The 23,095-nt window shown below is 49.6% G+C and overlaps 1 protein-coding gene across 1 annotated transcript in view; it reads right to left on the minus strand.

Annotated features, from left to right (window-relative positions):
- Positions 1-23,095, minus strand: part of CDC45 (cell division cycle 45) — a 143,554-nt gene that overhangs the window by 110,462 nt on the left and 9,997 nt on the right. The window contains exons 2-3 of the mRNA XM_075321126.1: positions 10,213-10,272; positions 9,057-9,149 (exon numbers count right to left, since the gene is read on the minus strand). Coding sequence (XP_075177241.1) covers positions 9,057-9,149; positions 10,213-10,272 — 153 coding nt within the window. The remainder of the gene's footprint in view (positions 1-9,056; positions 9,150-10,212; positions 10,273-23,095) is intronic.

Raw genomic sequence — 23,095 nt, forward strand, 5'->3', positions numbered from 1 at the left:
TCTGTCAGTGGCATCTTTGAGTTTGCAGTTCCATCTCCCACTGCAACTATGGATCTAGCTACAAGCCTGGAGATTGGAGGATGCCGCTCGGGACATTGGGTCCAGTCCTTGACCAAGTCAGGGGACAGGGATAACGTGTATCCTAAGCCGTTTGGAGAAGCGCATATCTGGATAAGCGTGGTGTTCCTGGACTGCCTCTCTGAAGGCAGAGTGGTCCAGAAAAATACGTGAAGCTGACTCCTCCACTGGAGGAGCTGTGAGAAATAACCCACATTCTATAGATGGACGCTATAAGATTATTTACTATGGCGTCACAATCAGGTGTATCCAGATTGAGAGCGGTCTCAGGATCAGAATCCTGAGCCGCTACTTCCGCCTCATTACACAGCGAGTCCTTCTGTTAGGACCCTGATGAAACCGAGGCCGCTCATAGCGAGCCCACTTAGGCTGTCTGGGACTGACGTCCGTGCAGAGCCGTGACTCTGGGATGCGTGTGACATTCCCGGAGCTGTTAGTTATTCACACTGAGGGGGGCCATGGATCAATGATTCAACAGTGCCCATATTGTGAGAGACATGTCCGGACTGCTAGGCTTCTAGTATCATAGCCATAGTCTCAGAAAAACTGTCAGTAAATACTGCAGACACCGTCCTCATCCCCTGGCCATTAGTGCATATAATGGGAGTCTATGTAACCTGCCGGCCGTATAGCCGTACATGCTGTACCAGCTGTATAGAAAAACATGTGGTTCTGCACCTTTGTTTTACACAGAGAATATGCTGATAACTCCTCCGCATAATCCAGGAGGGTATATACAACGTGCGACCAAACAGTGCAATGTATATAGTACAAGCATATCTATAAGTGCACTTCTGCACTAGTGGGGTTAGCACCACAGGTGCTGCTTAACGCCTGTTACAGCGATTGTGTGACTATCAGAATGCCAGGGTCTTCCACACTTGTCTCTGTATCGTACAGAAACTGACACTAATGGCTGCCAGCGTCCTTGTAGAGAAGGAAGCCGTGGGCGTGCCTGAGAAAGTGCGGGAATCCGGATTCACAGTGCACACAGTGAGAGGGGTGGAGTATGCAAAACATACTCCAGCTCTCAGCGCTGCTCTATGCAGCGTCACGCCCCTACCCTGACTATCAGGGCTGTGGGCGGTAACGAAGGGAGACTAGGCCCAGAAGCCGGGGACTCGAGTTAACAGCGCGGCCGCCGTAAAAGCGCGGGCCGCGCTGAAGTCCCCGGCGCACCACAAGTGCCAGCCGCGCCGCAGTTCCAGCGGCCGGCGCGACCGATTCATAGAAGTGGCCAGCGTCCCGCCCCTCTCCTGACTGGCAGGTCTGGGGGCGGGAACGAACGGAAGCAGGCCGCAAAAGCCGGGGACTCTAGTTATCAGCGCGGCCGCCGTAAAAGCGCGGGCCGCGCTGAAGTCCCCGGCGCACCACAAGTGCCAGCCGCGCCGCTGCCAGCGGCCGGCGCGACCGATTCCTGGAAGTGGCCAGCGTCCCGCCCCTCTCCTGACTGGCAGGTCTGGGGGCGGGAACGAACGGAAGCAGGCCGCAAAAGCCGGGGACTCTAGTTATCAGCGCGGCCGCCGTAAAAGCGCAGGCCGCGCTGAAGTCCCCGGCGCACTCCAAGTGCCAGCCGCGCCGCAGTCCCAGCGGCCGGCGCGACCAGTTCCCATAAGTGAGCCTGCTTCAGCGAAGCTGAATGAGGCCATGGCACAGGCGCCGCAGCGCTGATGTCCCCCGGCGCACTACAACACCCAGCATGCTGCGGTGTGAGCGCCAAATGCACGGGGACACAGAGTACCTTGAGGAAGCAGGGCCATGTCCCTGATGTACTCCGCTCCATCCAGCATCTTCTCCAGGGGCTGTAGATGGAGCACGGTCTCAGTGCCTGGAGACCGGTAAATCCCACTTCACCCAGAGCCCTGTAAAAAGGGATGGGGAAGGAATCAGCATGTGGGCTCCTGCCGCCGTACCCGCAATGGGTACCTCAACCTTACAAACACCTCCGACATACAGTGGGGTGAGAAGGGAGCATGCTGGGGACACTATATGTGTCCTCTTTTCTTCCATCCGACATAGTCAGCAGCTGCTGCTGACTAAAAAGTGGAGCTATGCGTGGATGTGTTGCCTCCTTCGCACAAAGCACAAAACTGGTGAGCCAGTGATCCCACTGGGGGTGTATAGCCAGAAGGGGAGGGGCCTTACACTTTTAAGTGTAATACTTTGTGTGGCCTCCAGAGGCAATAGCTATACACCCAATTGTCTGGGTCTCCCAATGGAGCGACAAAGAAAAACGCATATGTCCCTCCGTGGTCCGTGATTCACGGCACACGAGGGTTGCCAATGTGCAATCTGTGATATTTGATCCGTTATTGTACATGGACTTGTACTCGCCTGTCCCGACTCCTGCTGTCCGTGGTGCTGAACTTCTTGGCTCTGCTATGTTTCCGGCTGGCGCTGACCTTCGCTGCAGCTACTTTCGTGTCGGCTGCTCCTACATACATGAATATGCATGCAGTAATGAGCCGGCTCTGAAGCAGGAGGCAGCTGAGGCCGGAGACAAGCAGTGCTGGAGAAGGCAAGTTAAAAATGTTTTTTATTTTTAATGTCCATGTTTTTCTGGCACGTGTTTCATGGATCACACTATAGTGTCGTCCGTGGGACATCAGTGATGCCAGAAAAAAAACGGACATGTCTCCATGCGGCAATCACGGACACACGTGTACACCGCACGGAGAGACAGTCAGTAAAAAAAAAAAAAAAAATCACTAATGTGTGTGCAGACCCATTGATTATAATGATTCTGCGTATGTCAATGATTCTGGTACGTATAAAAACTAGCACAAACGTACCAGAATTACTGATGTCTGAAACAGGCTTAAAACGGCTATTGTTAAAAAAAAAATTAACCTGCAGTGTTGCGTATGCTCCAGAGGCAGGATTAGTCCAGCAGTCCATTGCTTTCCCTAGACAAGTTCTGCCTCAGATCCCGGTGTGTGATTGACATCCTCAATACAATGTTGGTAGGACAGCCAAAAATCTTGTGCGATGTGCTGGCGATCCTACCAAGATGGGGACGTTATCAAAGATGTCATGATGTTATCAAAGGAGGTGCGATTCTTAGATCAGAGCCAGTACAAGACCCAGGGAAGCGAAGCCCCACTGGACTAGACTTGCCTCTATCATATGTACTGTAGCTATTAGAATATAGGATTTAGCAGGTCTACTGTTATAGTAGCCACTTTTAACAGTTAGGAGACCTGACAGGTTTATTGTGTGGAAAAACTTTAAAAGTAAAAATATTAAACTCTTGAACCAACTGAGAAAATTTTCACAAAAAATAGCTTATGGGCAATGAAAGGATTGAGTTACCACACTGACTTGGGTAGGAAAGTCATAAATTGCTATGTTTTCTCTTCTCATAAAATACACTTTAGCAACTACAACAGGACTGCCTAACATGCAGGATGACCACGGCCTTTACCCTACAGGACTTTTTTTTTTTTTTTGAGGAGCGCTTTCTGCACTCAGCAGACATCAGCCTAGAAGACTCATCGGCCCAGTTCACTAAGGCTATGTGCGCACGTTGCGTAATTTCATGCGTTTACGCTGCATATTGCACTGCAACGTAAACGCATGCATCCTGCGTCCCCAGCACAATCTATGAAGATTGTACATAACCCATCCGCACGTTGCGTTTGAGAGCGCAGCGATTTGCATGCTGACATTTTGATCCAAACCTCTGCGCTTGAAAAGGCAACATGTTACTTATTCCGTGCGCTTTGGATGCAGCTTCCACTGTCTATGGGAGAGGCAGCATCTAGAGCACATGAAATCGGCATCTATTCTGCAGACACACTGCATCTATTACGCAGTGTTTATCCAGCGATTTGAAGCGCACATGCACTGCCAAATCACTGCAGATTTTTCAGCATGGACGTGCGCACATAGCCTAATGCCGGCGTCACACGGTACGATCTATTGTGCGATCGCACGAGCGATCGTACCCGCCCCCGTCGTTTGTGCATCACGGGCAATTAGTTGCCCGTGGCGCAAAAAGTCGTTAACCCCCCGTTTCACGTACTTATCTCCCGGACAACCTCACTGTGGGCGGCGAACATACTCTTCCTGAAGGGGAAGGGATGTTCGCCGTCACAGCGACATCACACAGCGGCCGCCCAATAAAAGCGGAGGGGGGAGATGAGCAGGACATAACATCCCGCCCACCTCCTTCCGCATTGGCGGCGGCCACAGGTAAGCTGTGTTCGTCGTTCCCGGGGTGTCACACGGAGCGATGTGTGCTGCCACGGGAACGATGAACAACCGGCGCGCAGAAGGAGAACCAACATTTTGAAAATGAACGACGTGTCAACAAGCAACGATAAGGTGAGTAGTTTTGCTCGTTAACGGTCATTCGGAGGTGTCACACGGTACGATATCTCTGACGATGCCGGATGTGCGTCACTTACGACATGACCCCGATGACATATCGCCCGATATATCGTACCGTGTGACGCCAGCATAAGGGTACCTGCTTAGACATCAGCTTTCAATTGGTAACACACAGACTCTTTTGGAAAAATTCCATGTTTCTGAGTTATTTCAGGTTACGGAAGAAGTTATGGGGGATAGATTATTATATCTATATATATCTAATAATGAGTATTCATTTTGTGTTTGTTATTGTTTTCTTTTTTAATTAGCTCTAAGGAGAATTTGGGGCTTTTTTGTTTAGTACTATTTTTATGGTCCTTATCAAGGTTGAGCTGCTCACAGCGTAATTATGCAAAGCAACCTAAAAACACAATCCCAGAGAATCTTGTGAGACATGCCCACTTGATAAAGACAATAAAAATTGTCACTATATAATAAGGCCCATATCTCAAACAGTATGGCGTATATAAAACTAATGGAAAGCAATAAAAGCATAAACGGCCACGTACATACTTCTTTATATGACTCATGGGGTGCGCCGGCAAGGGTTAAGTTATCTCCTCTCACTCAGTCTAGCACTCAACCTCTGTTAGGCTAGTTTCACACTTGCGTTGAACGGCATCCGTTGCATTGCGTTTTGTGATAGATGCAACGGATGCATTGCATATAATGGCACAACGGATCGTAGAAAATAACGGAAAGCTTTTTTTTTTTCTCCTCTTTACAGTTTTACCCAGGGCTGTGGAGTCGGAGTCGGAGTCGGAGCTCATTTTGGTGGAGTCGGAGTCGGAGTCGGAGTCGGTATAAAATGCACCGACTCCGACTCCTAAAATATATAATAAATTGGGGACAGGAGTGCAATGCAGAATGTGCTGAATATTTTACTAAATAATAACATTTAGTATAATGCTTATATTTAAGTGAAAAATGTATTGTAGTACAATGTGAACATCAGACATTTAATTGTTTTTATGATACAATAATCAAGATATTTGGATAGAACATAAAATATATTTATTGGAATACAACTTTAGAACACAAAAAACTGTAATAAATTGTAAATATGTAATACACTATGTAATATACAGTAGATTACATATATATCTTGTGTGTGTATATACACTGTATATACATATATATATATATATATATATATATATACAGTGTATATACACACACAAGATATATATGTAATCTACTGTATATTACATAGTGTATTACATATTTACAATTTATTACAGTTTTTTGTGTTCTAAAGTTGTATTCCAATAAATATATTTTATGTTCTATCCAAATATCTTGATTATTGTATCATAAAAATTATTAAATGTCTGATGTTCACATACACATATTCATGTACTACAATAAATTTTTCACCTAACTATAAGCAATATATGTAGGAGTTGGAGTCGGAGCCGGAGTCGGAGTCGGAGCCGGAGTCGGAGTCGGTGCAAGAGAATTTGAGGAGTCGGAGTCGGAGTCGAAGGTTTGGCTTACCGACTCCACAGCCCTGGTTTTACCGGCAGCAGACTATTGTGAACGATCAGCTGAGCGGTCTCAATAGCCGGCTGCCGGGCGCTCAGCTGAGCGCTCTCAATAGACGGCTGCCGGGCGCTCAGCTGAGCGCTCTCAATAGCCGGCTGCCGGGTGATCAGCTGAACGTTCGGCCACAGAGAGACAAAATAAAGTTTCTGTGATTGAAAAAACAAAGAAAAAAAAAAAGAAGATGAGCATGCGCAGTGAAAAATAAAGGATTCCGCCGCTCAAAAAACATTACATGCTGCGTTCCTTCCCCCCGGCGGAAGCAACGCAGCGGCGGCCAGCGGAAGAAACGCAGGTACTTTTGGCACAATCCGTCATCCATATAAGTTTATGGGAAACAGCGGAATCCATTAACGGATTCCGCTGTTTTCCAAAAGGGCGGATTGCGCCAGAAGGAAGTTAACGAAAGTGTGAAAGTACCCTTATAGACTATAATGTGAGCATAAATCACACAACACGCTGCCAACACACATGAAACAAATTGGGGTAATGAGCCCCCGACATAATCTACTGTCTGACAATCAGAATGGTCACACTCTGTTAGGCTATGGATTCTTTAGAGCATACAAGACTCACTTATTAAAGTAATAAACTTTAATATAAAAATACAGAGATTACAATAAGAAGGTATAAAAGATAAAAACGACACAAATATGGAGAACAGTTATAAAATATAAAAGGGAGAAATAACTTTAGACTGGAACATTTAGGAGTCTTCTCTTTCTTTGAGGGAAGGAGAAATTAAATATGGATCAGATCAGCATAGGCCGACCCCACATGTGAACAGCTTTCTTTTGTGCCTCCCAGCTTCTTATATGCTTGACCTTGGGCTCATGTTTCCAGGATGGTCTAGACTTTAATATTCCAATCTCGCATCTGTGACTGGATCATGGGCTAATTTAGGGGTGACTACCTTGCATATTAAATGTCCTGTTTCTTCCAAACACCCTCCTTTCTAAAGTGAATAGAGAATGTCCAGCCTGGCCACAAGGACCGTCTGTTCAAGCTGTGAAGCCCAGACTCACTGGGCCAAGGTGCACTGAAAACTAATAAGCAAAAAACTTCAATATAAACTTTAGTGAAGAATTCCGCTTTGTGGCTCTTGTTAAGTACATATTGAAGTTTTCTGCTAATTAGATTTCAGTGCACAGGAGCCGGAGTGTACACTGGGTCTCCTCCTCTTCCTGACTGATTCCCTAGATCCCTCATCACCTTCCTCCGCGGTCTATGAATGCCACCTCTTATTGAAGTCTCAGTAGTGACCTGTAATTCACAGACCGGAGGCAGGGGGAGGGGCCGGGGAATCACAGACAGGGAGGAGAAGATCCAGTGTACACTCCAGCCCCTGTGTACTGAAATCTAATTAGCAGAAAACGTCAATAGGTGATCAAAAGAAGAACCACAAAAGCGGATTTCTTTACTAAAAGGCATCAATTTAAAATTACAGCCAAGTCTTTAGTTTACATTACAAAATTGTGCTGATTGGTTGATAGAAGGCAAAAAAAATATTTTTATATTTTATTTATTTATTTCTTTTTAAACAGCTTTAGGAGGTAATATACATTATGTATTGGTCAGGATAAATCTATGGATTTCCCATATGAAGCAAGAGGCAGAAGAACTTATTAACCCCTTCAGCCCCCGGGCACTTTCCGTTTTTGCGTTTTTGTTTTTTGCTCCCCTTCTTCCGAGAGGCGTAACTTTTTTATTTTTCCATCAATCTTCCCATATGAGGGCTTGTTTTTTGCGGGACGAGTTGTACTTTTAAATGAAACCATAAGTTTTACCATACAGTGTACTGGAAAACGGCAAAAAAATTCCAAGTGCGGAAAAATTGCAAAAAAAGTGGGATTGTACAATAGTTTTTGGGATATTTTATTCATCGTGTTCACTATATGGTAAAACTGATGTGTGGGTATGATGCCTCAGGTCGGTGCGAGTTTGTAGACACCAAACATGTATAGGTTTACTTGTATCTAAGGGGTTAAAAAAAATTCACAAGCTTGTCCAAAAAACGTGGCGCACGTTTTGCGCCATTTTACAAAACCCGTAGCGTTCTCATTTTTCAGGATCTGAGGCTCAGTGATGGCTTATTTTTTGCGTCTCGACCTGACGTTCTTAACGGTACCATTTTTGCGCAGATGCTACGTTTTGATCGCCTGTTATTGCATTTTGCGCAAAATTTGTGGCGACCAAAAAACGTAATTTTGGCGTTTGGAATTTTTTTGCCGCTACGCCGTTTACTGATCAGATTCATTGATTTTATATTTTGATAGATCGGGCATTTCTGAACGTGGCGATACCAAATGTGTGTATTTTTTATTTTTTTAACCCTTTAATTTTCAATGGGGTGAAAGGGGGGTGATTTGAACTTTTAGGTTTTTTTTATTTTTTTTTAATTTTTTAAAACTTTTTTTTTTACTTTTTTTTTTATTTTACTAGTCCCCCTAGGGGGCTATTGCGATCAGCAATCCGATCGCTCTGCACTATCTGCAGATCTCAGCTACAGAGCTGAGAACTGCAGATTTGATGCTTCACTTTCAATGCCGGCTGTATTCCGGCATTGAGAGGAAGTGACTCATGTTAGCTACAGGCGTCATCACATGACCCTGTGCTACCATGGCAACCGCCGAAAGTCACGTGATCATGTCACGTGACTTCCGGTGGGGGCGGGGTAAGTCACTGTCATGGCGGCGCCCATATACATATCGCTGCCAAGACTTTGGCAGCGAAATGTAAGGGGTTAATGGCCGCGGGTGGAAGCGATTCCACCCGCGGCTAGCAGGCACACATATCAGCTGTTGATAACAGCTGATATGTGCGCGTCTCGCCGCCGCCTGCCGGCGGCAGGGGGCGGGGCTTACCGGCACACGATCCATGACGTATCTAGTACGTCATGGGTCGTTAAGGGGTTAAACAGCAGCAAGCAGACAATTAAAATCAATAGACCAAAAAAAAAAAAAAGCATTGTAAAAGTTAGACAGTTTATGATGGCATTTACAATGTACAAGAAAACAATGTAATGGAAAGTGAAGGATAACAACACAAGCCATCAGATCTACCTGCTCTTTATGTTCAAGGAAAATAACTTCAAGTTCTTGCCATCCAGAAATTGGAATTAATGTATACTGGACATGGTCACACTGAAATAAAGCCTGAGAAAAACACTATCAGTTAGAAAATGAATAAAAAAAATTAGAACAATATTCATCTGAGTTTATCCAGATTTACTGTAAAGCTGAAGAGCAGAGATGGAGCAAGCATTCAGATCATTGCCACCTGCGCGCCAACAAAAGTCTGCCTCTCTACATAGCGTCACCAGGGTTATAGAGATTTCTCCCTCATAAATATATCTAAAAGGATCAAGCAACTCGTCAACAAATATATGGAATTGTAGCAGTGCCATGAAGTCACAGGAATACAGGAAGGCTGCAGATTAGGCTGGGGACACACAGGCATTACTGCGAGTCAATCACATGACACTTGGCTCCTGCTCTGCTGGAGTGTATGCCGAGTGTCATGCCACTGTGATGCGATCCTGCGATCACATCACAGCACAGCTGCGGAGGACAGGGCGGGCACTGCGGAGGAGAGGGAGGGATTAATCTCCCCATTTCCTCCATTGTCAGCTGATGCGATTTTCGCACTGCACTCGCATTACACCGGTGTAATGCGATATTTCTCTCGCACCCACAGACTTGTATGGGTGCGAGTGAAAATGAATTGGATTCCACCCGCAGCATGCCGCGATTGTTTTCTCAGTCCGATTAGGGGGTTAAAAAAAAACAAAACGCTTATGGGAGTGGTCCCATAGTGTAACATGGGTGCAGGTGGAATTGATTTCTTATCACTTTCCACTCGTTCTGTTTTTCTCGCCATGTGTGCTCAACCTTAATGGGAAAATACACTTCTACGGTCCTGTTCACATACTAGCCATTAGGGTCCATTTGGTGTCTGTGAGATTTGTTGTACAAGGATCTGGTAATGTTAAGCGGACCACAAAACACAAACTTATATTGATGATTGATTATGTCAGGGGACAGTAGGAAATCTTGCATTGATTTATTTGGAGGTTTTCCTGCATCTCCTCATGCTAGAATAGGACCTAGGTTTTGGATACTAGTAATATCTATTTAGCCATAGATATAATATTTCTAACTGCGTACATACTAAACAGGCACACAGTATAAATAAATCGATTTCAGAATATTTCCTTACCTGCAGTATTTTACACGCACACAGAGCATCAACATCAGAAGCAACGATAAGAAGCACCCGCTGTGATAAAGAAATGCAAGGTTGTTATAAAAATGGAAAGATAACTGTACATTATTTCTAATATCATAGTAATGAACATAACTGACTGAAGCAACACCGTGAACATCACAACCGTACACGCACTGCAAAATCATAATCAGCGCATCTGTCAAGTGTCGAGCACAGGCATTGGTGGGACTTTTTGTTCTTTATTTAGTTTTGTTTTTTTTTTAAACTTAATTTTCATCCTACTAGGATATGAGAGCAAAGTTATACTCATCCTCGTATGCTGAGTGCTTGAACATTTTTTAGCAGCTGTTTTCAGGACGAGATGTGGTAACATCGTACTCTATTGATCAGATTATATAACAAAAATACAGTAAATAAATAAAAATCTGCAATTCCACAATATTTAGGAACTTGTCTTTGGATTTGTCAAGTTCAGTATTGTAAATGACAAATTAGAGAGGTTTTCCACTACTGTGACCCCCTTTCATTTATCCTTACGCTCCCTAACTACCACTTTCCCAATATACTTCTACTATCTACTCTGCTCCTGTAAACTTATGTCTAAAGGCCCCTTTACACACTGCAACAGCGCAAACGACATCGCTGTAACGTCACCGGTTTTGTGACGTAATAGCGACCTCCCCAGCGACATTGCAGTGTGTGAAACACATCAGCGACCTGGCCCCGCTGTGAGGTCGCTGATCACTACACATCTCTCAGGACCATTCTTTGGTCCTTTGTTTCCCGCTGTGCAGCATAATCGCTAGAAAGTCTCAGTGTGTAAAGGGGCCTCTACAGCAGGGGTCTCAAACACGCGGCCCGCATGCGGCCTGTCAGACTGCTTCGTGCGGCCCCCAGGCCCGTGCCCCTGTTCACTATCGCGGCCGGTGCAGGGGCCGCAGCCACTGTCTGCACTTTGTTAGATGAGTGTTTTGCCGGCGCTGCGTTCTCAGGAGGCAAGGACTGTGCGCGCGCAGCGCCGGCAAAACAACCATCTGATCTGCCATAAATCGCTGCCAGTGGCTGCAGTCCCTGCACCGGCCGCGATAGTCACCGGGGCACGGCCTGCAGACAGCAAGAAGCAGAGATGAGGAGCCGAGGGAGCGCGAGACAGGTGAGAAGAATGGTGTTTTTTTATTTTTTGTGTATGTGAAGGACGGCACATTAACCCCTTAGCGACCTATGACGTACTGGGTATGTTATGGCTCCCTGTTACTTCGGGATCCATGACATACCCAGTACGTCATGGCGAAATCGCAGCCCCGGTGGCTGCGATCGCTGTTTGCATTGCAAATAGAAAAATACCTTAGATTCGGGGAGGAGGGGACCCCTCAGGAGGGGTGGTGTCTCCTCCCAGGACCTACGGAGGCTGTGATTGGCTGTGCGGCGTTCGTCAGCCAATCACAGCCACTGTAATGTTACAGCCATTGAAAATGGCTGTAACATTGAAATCCAGCCCTGATCAGTGCAGCTGTAGCACCGATCATTGGCTGGAGCTGGGTGACCTCTGTTTCACCCGCCCCCAGCTCTGATTGGAGAGACCGGCCTTGTGACCGATCTGCCCAATCACTGTGGATCTGGGGCCAGAGACCGCCCCCCTCAGCTTCACTCAGGAATCTGTGGGTGGAAGCCGAGAGCGATCGGTAAATTATCACCTTTCACCTGCCGCCACTGCCCCCCCCCCATTACTACAGGATGGGGACATGTCTATAGAATAGGGACAAGGTGGGCACAGTAATAGTACAAGGTGAGCACATTACTACAGGATGGGCACATGTCTATAGGATGGGGACAAGGTGGGCACATGTCTATAGGATGGGGACAAGGTGGGCACATGTCTATAGGATGGGGACAAGGTGGGCACATGTCTATAGGATGGGGACAAGGTGGGCACATGTCTATAGGATGGGGACAAGGTGGGCACATGTCTATAGGATGGGGACAAGGTGGGCACATGTCTATAGGATGGGGACAAGGTGGGCACATGTCTATAGGATGGGGACAAGGTGGGCACATGTCTATAGGATGGGGACAAGGTGGGCACATGTCTATAGGATGGGGACAAGGTGGGCACATGTCTATAGGATGGGGACAAGGTGGGCACATGTCTATAGGATGGGGACAAGGTGGGCACATGTCTATAGGATGGGGACAAGGTGGGCACATGTCTATAGGATGGGGACAAGGTGGGCACATGTCTATAGGATGGGGACAAGGTGGGCACATGTCTATAGGATGGGGACAAGGTGGGCACATGTCTATAGGATGGGGACAAGGTGGGCACATGTCTATAGGATGGGGACAAGGTGGGCACATGTCTATAGGATGGGGACAAGGTGGGCACATGTCTATAGGATGGGGACAAGGTGGGCACATGTCTATAGGATGGGGACAAGGTGGGCACATGTCTATAGGATGGGGACAAGGTGGGCACATGTCTATAGGATGGGGACAAGGTGGGCACATGTCTATAGGATGGGGACAAGGTGGGCACATGTCTATAGGATGGGGACAAGGTGGGCACATGTCTATAGGATGGGGACAAGGTGGGCACATGTCTATAGGATGGGGACAAGGTGGGCACATGTCTATAGGATGGGGACAAGGTGGGCACATGTCTATAGGATGGGGACAAGGTGGGCACATGTCTATAGGATGGGGACAAGGTAGGCACATGTCTATAGGATGGGGACAAGGTAGGCACATGTCTATAGGATGGGGACAAGGTAGGCACATGTCTATAGGATGGGGACAAGGTGGGCACATGACTATAGGATGGGGACAAGGTGGGCACATGACTATAGGATGGGGACAAGGTGGGCACATGACTATAGGATGGGGACAAGGTGGGCACATGACTATAGGATGGGGACAAGGTGGGCACATGACTATAGAATAGGGACAAGGTGGGCACATGACTATAGAATAGGGACAAGGTGGGCACATGACTATAGGATGGGGACAAGGTGGGCACATGACTATAGAATAGGGACAAGGTGGGCACATGACTATAGGATGGGGACAAGGTGGGCACATGACTATAGGATGGGGACAAGGTGGGCACATGTCTATAGGATGGGGACAAGGTGGGCACATGTCTATAGGATGGGGACAAGGTGGGCACATGTCTATAGGATGGGGACAAGGTGGGCACATGACTATAGGATGGGGACAAGGTGGGCACATGACTATAGGATGGGGACAAGGTGGGCACATGACTATAGGATGGGGACAAGGTGGGCACATGTCTATAGGATGGGGACAAGGTGGGCACATGACTATAGGATGGGGACAAGGTGGGCACATGTCTATAGGATGGGGACAAGGTGGGCACATGACTATAGGATGGGGACAAGGTGGGCACATGACTATAGAATAGGGAACATTACTAAAAGATGTTAGCCAAAATTTCTATATAGTGATAATTGTAAAGGCTGCTTTACACCAGACAATCTATCGTGCGATAGATCGTCGGGGGTCACGGTTTTTGTGACGCACATCCGGCATCGCTGGCGATGCCGGCCTGTGTGACACCTCCTAGCGACGCAGTATCGCTCACAAATCGTGAGTCGTGTACTGCTCGCTAGGATCCATAATATCGTTTAATTTAGTTGTTCATCGTTTCCGGGTAGCACACGCCACTCCGTGTGACACCCCGGGAACAATGAACAGCAGCTCACCTGCATCACGCGGCCACCGCCGGCTATGTGAAGGAAGGAGGTGGGCGGGATGTTTACGTCCCGCTCATCTCCGCCCCTACGCTTCCATTGGCCGGCGGCCGTGTGACGTCGCTGTGACGCCGAACGTCCCTCCCACTCCAGGAAGTGGACGTTCGCCGCCCACAGAGAGGTCGCACGAGAGGCAAGTATGTGTGACGCGGGTTACCGACTTTGTGCGACATGGGCAGCGATTTGCCCGTGACGCAAAAAGGACAGGGGGCGGGTACGACCGATTGTGAAATCGTACAATCGGTCGTACCATGTAAAGCAGCCTTAACACTATTAGTTACAAGAAAGGGATAAAATGTAAAAAAAAAACAAAATAAGGCATGACTTTTTTTTATCAAATTTTTTTTTTTTAGATTTAACCAAAGAATGTGCACATTTGTTATAATAAACAAGTGAAAAATGTTGAAAATCAGTCATCCAAAAAGGTGTGTAAAAAAATATATATGGTACCAATAAAAATGTCACTTTGTCCCGCAAAGAATGCGGCCCCCCAAATTATTTTTTTCCTCTGTGCGGCCCATACACCCAGCCGAGTTTGAGACCCCTGCTTTATAGCGACTTCGTTAGCGACTTCCCTTTCAAAAAGATGCTTTACAACGTCCCCAATGACTAGCTAGGTCGTTCTGCAGGTCCGGATCGCTGTTGCGTCGTTGGCCAGGTTTGCCTGTTTGACAGCTCACCAGCGACTCACCAAAAACTTTGTAGCGATCCCGGCCAGGTTGGGATCGCTGGTGGGATCGCTACAAAGTCTCAGTGTGTAAAGGGACCTTAAGAGGTTGGTAAATACCTTTATTGTTGTTATAGCTTTGATTCTTCCGGCTGCAAATCGGAATCGGTCCAACTGAGCAGGGCATGTTACTGTTGGGGGCTGAGAGTGGAGTGAAGTATGATCCGGGCATGTGTGCCCATACTGCTGTCACTCACAGAGAGGCAACCCACACCAGTGAACATACCCTGCTCAGCTGGTCCGATTCCGGTCTGCAGCCAAAAGCATCAAAGCTAAAACAATAAGAAAAGGTATTTTCGAACCTCTTAAAGATAAGCTTACAGGAGAAGAGTAGACAGCAGAAGTATATTAGGATAGTGTTAGTTAAAGGGAACCAAACATCAGGATTTTCGTGTATAAGCTGCAGCCAGTGCAGTACTGGCACTATCATGCACAGTGTGTACATACCATTAGGGTGCAGCTCGGGTGAGTAGTCAGTGAAATACAACTTTATAAAGTTTGAAATTTCGTGCACTTTTTGATTGACGTGTGCACCTCTCTGTTAATGTCCGGGCGGGTTATGCAGGAGTTCCCCGCCCCCCCACCAGCCTGTTCCTTCCTCTCTCCTGATGTCCGGGCGGGTTATGCACGTGTTCCCCGCCCCCCCGCGCCGCCTGTTCCTTCCTCCCTCCCTCTGGCTGTATGTAAATATCTAATCTTCAGAAACATGGCGCCGGAGTGGGCCTCTGCGCATAGCGCTCATCTCCGGCGCCATGTTTCTGAAGCCCCCGCATTACACAACTTGGTGTCTGAGAGGGCGGCGCATGCGCCCTCGTTTCTTCAAAGACCGTTGTGACCGCGGGAGCGCGCGTGATTAGAATAGGACAGAACAGCTGACCGGAGGACGCGATTACCTGCTGCTCCTGTATCGTGCCGCCCCAGGACACCGGGCCAACACACCAGCCGGTATGACATCGCTGTGGCGCCGCCCTCTCAGACACCAAGTTGTGTAATGCGGGGGCTTCAGAAACATGGCGCCGGAGATGAGCGCTATGCGCAGAGGCCCACTCCGGCGCCATGTTTCTGAAGATTAGATATTTACATACAGCCAGAGGGAGGGAGGGAGGAACAGGCGGCGCGGGGGGGCAGGGAACACGTGCATAACCCGCCCGGACATCAGGAGAGAGGGAGGAACAGGCTGGTGGGGGGGCGGGGAACTCCTGCATAACCCGCCCGGACATTATCTGCAGAGGTGCACACGTCAATCAAAAAGTGCACGAAATGTCAAACTTTATAAAGTTGTATTTCACTGCCTAAACACCCGAACTGCACCCTGATGGCATGTACACACTGTGCATGATAGTGCCAGTGCTGCACTGGCTGCAGCTTATACACGAAAATCCTGATGTTTGGTTCCCTTTAAGAAGAGTAAGGATAAATGAAAGGGGGTCACATTTGTAGTGGAAAACCTCTAAGTTTATTCTGCTGGTCAGTGCAATAAAGGAAAAAGGGAAAAAAAAAAAAAAAAAAAAAAAAAGGGGGGTTTTGCCTTGTTTTCTTACAGCAAAAACATTAATATGTACACACAGCCTCTTTTTCAGGCAAATTCCGCCTGGAACCAACCTGAATAAGTTCTCAATAAATGTTATACATAACCACAGCAAAGTAAAAATTACCTAATGAGCATACGTTCCTATTTTTCCTAACTTCTTTTACTACGTCAGGCTAAGCAACAAATCAATTACCTGACCATTCTTCAGGCGGCTTCCGCATAATAGCAGTTCACCGCTTTATATACAAAATAAAAATACAAGCCATGAGGGGTTAATTCACTGCACAAACATCAAAGACGACACTTCAAGAGAAACACAGCCAGTATATTCCTGAAGAGTCTTCCTATAGCAAGGACCCAGCAGGTACACTGGTATCTACCAGATGTATGCACATACCCTTAGGAGGTTGTCACAGAAAAACAAAAGGATTTTTTTTTTTAATTAAAAACAAAATACTATGGCCAAGTGACTTTTCCATTTCTATTCTTTTAAAGAAGTTGTCCAGTTACCAAAACTGATTTTTTTTTTCTGATAAATCTTGCTAATATGTGCCCCTCAACACATCTATTATGTTTTTTCAGCAAAATTACCTTTCATTGTGCACTAGCAGCACATGCTCATTGCTGGCTCCAGCTCTGATGGGGTTAATCTCTCCTCTGACTTCCTGTGTTCAGTTCCTACAAGTCCCAGAATTCTTTGTGGCTCTAGGGCGGTGTCTGGCTTATCTAACACACCCATTGTGTCTAATACACCCACTCTGCTCCCACCCAAACCCTCCTCCCTGCCTCTTCCCAGTGGATGTGCACTGAGATCAATCATACAGAGACAGCAGCAGCTCTGCACAGCAGGGGAAGAAAGTGTGTGTGCGCGTATATACAGTGTATGTGTGTATATACAGTGTGTGCGCGTATATACAGTGTGTGTGTATATATACAGTGTGTGTGTATATATACAGTGTGTGTGTATATACAGTGTATGTGTGTGCGTATATACAGTGTGTGTGTGTATGTGTGCGCGTATATACAGTGTATGTGTGTATATCTACAGTGTGTGAGTGAGTGTGTATGTGTGTGTGTATGTCATACTCACCTGTCTGCAGGGTCCCGGTGCCATGCCTGCTTCCAGCCCCTGTCTCGGTCCCGCCGCTTCGGCTGTGTGCAGTCTCTCCGGTGCATGCACGAAGCTTGCAGGACCTGGCGGTGGATCACCTGATGCAGTCACCTGACGCATCAGCTGATCGTAGTCTCGCCGGCTTTTTCGCGCCCGGCCGGCTATCAGCTGATCCTGCCGTCAGGGGACTTCATCAGCTGATTACCGGCAGCTGCTGCAGCGATCGGACGGGATCAGACTCCTGTCCAATCGATCGCTCCTGGAGCTGCCGGTAATCAGCACAGCACATAAGTGAGTATTATTTTTTTTTTCTACTGATGCATCTGCTGATTGTATAATCGGCTTTTATACAATCAGCCGATGTGTGATGTGATTCAGGCACTTGATCCTGACACATCATCTGATCGCTTTGCCTTCCAGCAAACCGATCAGATGATATTGGATCCGGATTGGACGGCGCGGGACCCTGACCCAGGATTACTGCGGAGGGGGGTTTATTTCAATAAAGATGGAGTCACTAATTGTGTTGTGTTTTATTTCTAATAAAAATATTTTTCTGTGTGTTGTGTTTTTTTTTTTTATCTTTATCATTACTAGAAATTCATGGTGGCCATGTCTAATATTGGCGTGACACCATGAATTTCGGGCTTAGGGCTAGCTGATAATATACAGCTAGCCCTAACTCCATTATTACCCGGCTAGCCACCCGCATCAGGGCAGCTGGAAGAGTTGGATACAGCGCCAGAAGATGGCGCTTCTATGAAAGCGCCATTTTCTGGGGTGGCTGCGGACTGCAATTCACAGTGGGGGTGCCCAGAAAGCTTGGGCACCCTTCACTGTGGATTCCAATCCCCAGCTGCCTAGTTGTACGCGGCTGGACACCAAAATTAGGCGAAGCTCACGTCATTTTTTTTTTAAAATTATTTCATGAAATTCATGAAATAATTAAAAAAAGGGCTTCTCTATATTTTTGGTTCCCAGCCGGGTACAACTAGGCAGCTGGGGGTTGGGGGCAGCCCGTACCTGCCTGCTGGAGCCGGCTAGCATACAAAAATATGGCGAAGCCCACGTCATTTTTTTTTTCTTTTTGGGTAAAAAACTGCATACAGTCCTGGATGGATGATGCTGAGCCTTGTAGTTCTGCAGCTGCTGTCTGCTCTCCTGCATACAATGAACATTTTGAATAAGGAAATGACATCAGACCTTTTTTATTTTTTTCATCAACAATCTTTAATGGCATTGTGCACTGATTAAAAACGCAGTGAGCAAAAAAGGCACCAAATCGCGGCAAAAACGTGACATGCAGCACCGCAGGTGACAGAGCAGAGCAAGTTGGTGACATGCTCTGCTCTGACACATAGTGTGCTGCATGTCACTGTATCCACTCTGGGACTTGTTGTGCAGGTGACCGGATGATACATGTCACTAACTTGCTCCACTCTGACTTCTGCTGCATTGTTCCAACTGTATACACTCTCACCTGAACAAGTCTCAGAGTGGGGCAGTTAGTGACATGTATCATCCAGTCACCTGCACAACAAGTCCCAGAGTGGAGAAAGATAGTGACATGCAGCACACTATGTGTCAGAGCAGAGCATGTCACTGTCTCCACTCCGCTGACCTCACAGCCCGTACACGCTGCGATGGATGCAGGGGGACACAGAACAAGTAATCGGCCGACACTGGAGTCATCTGATTACTTGGGATGAATTGAGCAGTAAAATGCTCTGGTGCTCGATGGGCGAAGCCCATGCCGATTTTTTTTAAAAAAAATCACATTGTTTGTGGGCTCCCGCTGCATTTTCTGTTGCTAAGGGTAACCAAAGCAGCTACTGGCTGCTAGCCCCCGCTGCTTGGTGTTACTTTCACTGGCAATAGAAATGCAGGGAAGCATTTTTTTTTTTTTTATAAAGGTTTTTCCCTGAAAACGTTTTTAAGAAAATGCCGTGGGCTTCGCCATATTTTTGTATGCTAGCCAGGTACAGCAGGCAGCTACGAGCCCCCAACCCCCAGCTGCCTAGTTGTACCCGACTGGGAACCAAAAATATAGAGAAGCCCTTTTTTTTTTTTTATTTCATGAATTTCATGAAATAATTAAAAAAAAAAATGACATGGGCTTCGCCGAATTTTTGAGTCCAGCCAGGTACAACTAGGCAGCTGGGGATTGGAATCCGCAGTGAAGGGTGCCCAAACTTTCTGGGCCCCCCGCTGCGAATTGCAGTCCACAGCCGCCCCAGAAAATGGCGCTTTCATAGAAGCGCCATCTTCTGGCGCTGTATCCAACTCTTCCAGTGGCCCTGGTGGCAGGTGACACGCTGGGTAATAAGGGGTTAATACCAGCTATGTTTTACCCGCTGGTATAAAGCCCGAGATTCTTAATGTCAGGCCAAGGTTGACCTGGCCATTAAGAATCTCCAATAAAGGGTTTAAAAAAAAAAAGACCACACAGAGAAAAATACTTTATTAGAAATAAATACACAGACACGGTAGGGACTCCATGTTTATTACTCCCTCTCACCCCTCCACGATGGAGAGATTTCTGTACTGACCATGCCAGGAGAGAGCGAGGGAAAAGAGAGAGAGCGGGGGGGGGGGGGGAAGAGCGAGCGGGGGGGGGGGGGGGGAAGAGCGAGCGGGGGGGGAAAGAGCGAGCGGGGGGGGGGAAAGAGCGAGCGGGGGGGGGAAAGAGCGAGCGGGGGGGGGGAAAACAGAGCGAGGGGGGAGGAAAAGAAAGCGAGGGGGGAGGAGAAGAAAGCGAGGGGGGAGGAGAAGAAAGCGAGGGGGGAGGAGAAGAAAGCGAGGGGGGAGGAGAAGAAAGCGAGGGGGGAGGAGAAGAAAGCGAGGGGGGAGGAGAAGAAAGCGAGGGGGGAGGAGAAGAAAGCGAGGGGGGGAGGAGAAGAAAGCGAGGGGGGGAGGAGAAGAAAGCGAGGGGGGGAGGAGAAGAAAGCGAGGGGGGGAGGAGAAGAAAGCGAGGGGGGGAGGAGAAGAAAGCGAGGGGGGGAGGAGAAGAAAGCGAGGGGGGGAGGAGAAGAAAGCGAGGGGGGGAGGAGAAGAAAGCGAGGGGGGAGGAGAAGAAAGCGAGGGGGGAGGAGAAGAAAGCGAGGGGGGGAGGAGAAGAAAGCGAGGGGGGGAGGAGAAGAAAGCGAGGGGGGGAGGAGAAGAAAGCGAGGGGGGAGGAGAAGAAAGCGAGGGGGGAGGAGAAGAAAGCGAGGGGGGAGGAGAAGAAAGCGAGCGTTTGGGAAAGAGAGCGTTTGGGAAAGAGAGCGTTTGGGAAAGAGAGCGTTTGGGAAAGAGAGCGTTTGGGAAAGAGAGCGTTTGGGAAAGAGAGCGTTTGGGAAAGAGAGCGTTTGGGAAAGAGAGCGTTTGGGAAAGAGAGCGTTTGGGAAAGAGAGCGTTTGGGAAAGAGAGCGTTTGGGAAAGAGAGCGTTTGGGAAAGAGAGCGTTTGGGAAAGAGAGCGTTTGGGAAAGAGAGCGTTTGGGAAAGAGAGCGTTTGGGAAAGAGAGCGTTTGGGAAAGAGAGCGTTTGGGAAAGAGAGCGTTTGGGAAAGAGAGCGTTTGGGAAAGAGAGCGTTTGGGAAAGAGAGCGTTTGGGAAAGAGAGCGTTTGGGAAAGAGAGCGTTTGGGAAAGAGAGCGTTTGGGAAAGAGAGCGTTTGGGAAAGAGAGCGTTTGGGAAAGAGAGCGTTTGGGAAAGAGAGCGTTTGGGAAAGAGAGCGTTTGGGAAAGAGAGCGTTTGGGAAAGAGAGCGTTTGGGAAAGAGAGCGTTTGGGAAAGAGAGCGAGCGTTTGGGAAAGAGAGCGTTTGGGAAAGAGAGCGAGCGTTTGGGAAAGAGAGCGAGCGTTTGGGAAAGAGAGCAAGCGTTTGGGAAAGAGAGCGAGCGTTTGGGAAAGAGAGCGAGCGTTTGGGAAAGAGAGCGAGCGGGGGGAAAGAGAGCGTTTGGGAAAGAGAGCGAGCGGGGGGAAAGAGCGTTTGGGAAAGAGAGCGGGGGGGAAAGAGAGCGAGCGGGGGGGAAAGAGAGCGGGGGGGAAAGAGAGCGGGGGGGAAAGAGAGCGGGGGGGAAAGAGAGCGGGGGGAAAGAGAGCGGGGGGAAAGAGAGCGGGGGGGGAAAGAGAGCGGGGGGGAAAGAGCGAGCGGGGGGGAAAGAGCGAGCGGGGGGGAAAGAGCGAGCGGGGGGGAAAGAGCGAGCGGGGGGGAAAGAGCGAGCGGGGGGGAAAGAGCGAGCGGGGGGGAAAGAGCGAGCGGGGGGGAAAGAGCGAGCGGGGGGGAAAGAGCGAGCGGGGGGGAAAGAGCGAGCGGGGGGGAAAGAGCGAGCGGGGGGGAAAGAGCGAGCGGGGGGGAAAGAGCGAGCGGGGGGGAAAGAGCGAGCGGGGGGGAAAGAGCGAGCGGGGGGGAAAGAGCGAGCGGGGGGGAAAGAGAGCGAGCGGGGGGGAAAGAGAGCGAGCGGGGGGGAAAGAGAGCGAGCGGGGGGGAAAGAGAGCGAGCGGGGGGGAAAGAGAGCGAGCGGGGGGGAAAGAGAGCGAGCGGGGGGGAAAGAGAGCGAGCGGGGGGGAAAGAGAGCGAGCGGGGGGGAAAGAGAGCGAGCGGGGGGGAAAGAGAGCGAGCGGGGGGGAAAGAGAGCGAGCGGGGGGGAAAGAGAGCGAGCGGGGGGGAAAGAGAGCGAGCGGGGGGGAAAGAGAGCGAGCGGGGGGGAAAGAGAGCGAGCGGGGGGGAAAGAGAGCGAGCGGGGGGGCAAGAGAGCGAGCGGGGGGGCAAGAGAGCGAGCGGGGGGGGCAAGAGAGCGAGCGGGGGGGGCAAGAGAGCGAGCGGGGGGGGCAAGAGAGCGAGCGGGGGGGCAAGAGAGCGAGCGGGGGGGCAAGAGAGCGAGCGGGGGGGCAAGAGAGCGAGCGGGGGGGCAAGAGAGCGAGCGGGGGGGCAAGAGAGCGAGCGGGGGGGCAAGAGAGCGAGCGGGGGGGCAAGAGAGCGAGCGGGGGGGCAAGAGAGCGAGCGGGGGGGCAAGAGAGCGAGCGGGGGGGCAAAGAGAGCGAGCGGGGGGGCAAAGAGAGCGAGCGGGGGGGCAAAGAGAGCGAGCGGGGGGGCAAAGAGAGCGAGCGGGGGGGCAAAGAGAGCGAGCGGGGGGGCAAAGAGAGCGAGCGGGGGGGCAAAGAGAGCGAGCGGGGGGGCAAAGAGAGCGAGCGGGGGGGCAAAGAGAGCGAGCGGGGGGGCAAGAGAGCGAGCGGGGGGGCAAGAGAGCGAGCGGGGGGGCAAGAGAGCGAGCGGGGGGGGCAAGAGAGCGAGCGGGGGGGCAAGAGAGCGAGCGGGGGGGCAAGAGAGCGAGCGGGGGGGCAAGAGAGCGAGCGGGGGGGCAAGAGAGCGAGCGGGGGGGCAAGAGAGCGAGCGGGGGGGCAAGAGAGCGAGCGGGGGGGCAAGAGAGCGAGCGGGGGGGCAAGAGAGCGAGCGGGGGGGCAAGAGAGCGAGCGGGGGGGCAAGAGAGCGAGCGGGGGGGCAAGAGAGCGAGCGGGGGGGCAAGAGAGCGAGCGGGGGGGCAAGAGAGCGAGCGGGGGGGCAAGAGAGCGAGCGGGGGGGCAAGAGAGCGAGCGGGGGGCAAGAGAGCGAGCGGGGGGGCAAGAGAGCGAGCGGGGGGGCAAGAGAGCGAGCGGGGGGGCAAGAGAGCGAGCGGGGGGGCAAGAGAGCGAGCGGGGGGGCAAGAGAGCGAGCGGGGGGGCAAGAGAGCGAGCGGGGGGGCAAGAGAGCGAGCGGGGGG

This window comes from Anomaloglossus baeobatrachus, chromosome 1 (genome assembly GCF_048569485.1).
Source record: "Anomaloglossus baeobatrachus isolate aAnoBae1 chromosome 1, aAnoBae1.hap1, whole genome shotgun sequence".
Classification (NCBI taxonomy): domain Eukaryota; kingdom Metazoa; phylum Chordata; class Amphibia; order Anura; family Aromobatidae; genus Anomaloglossus; species Anomaloglossus baeobatrachus.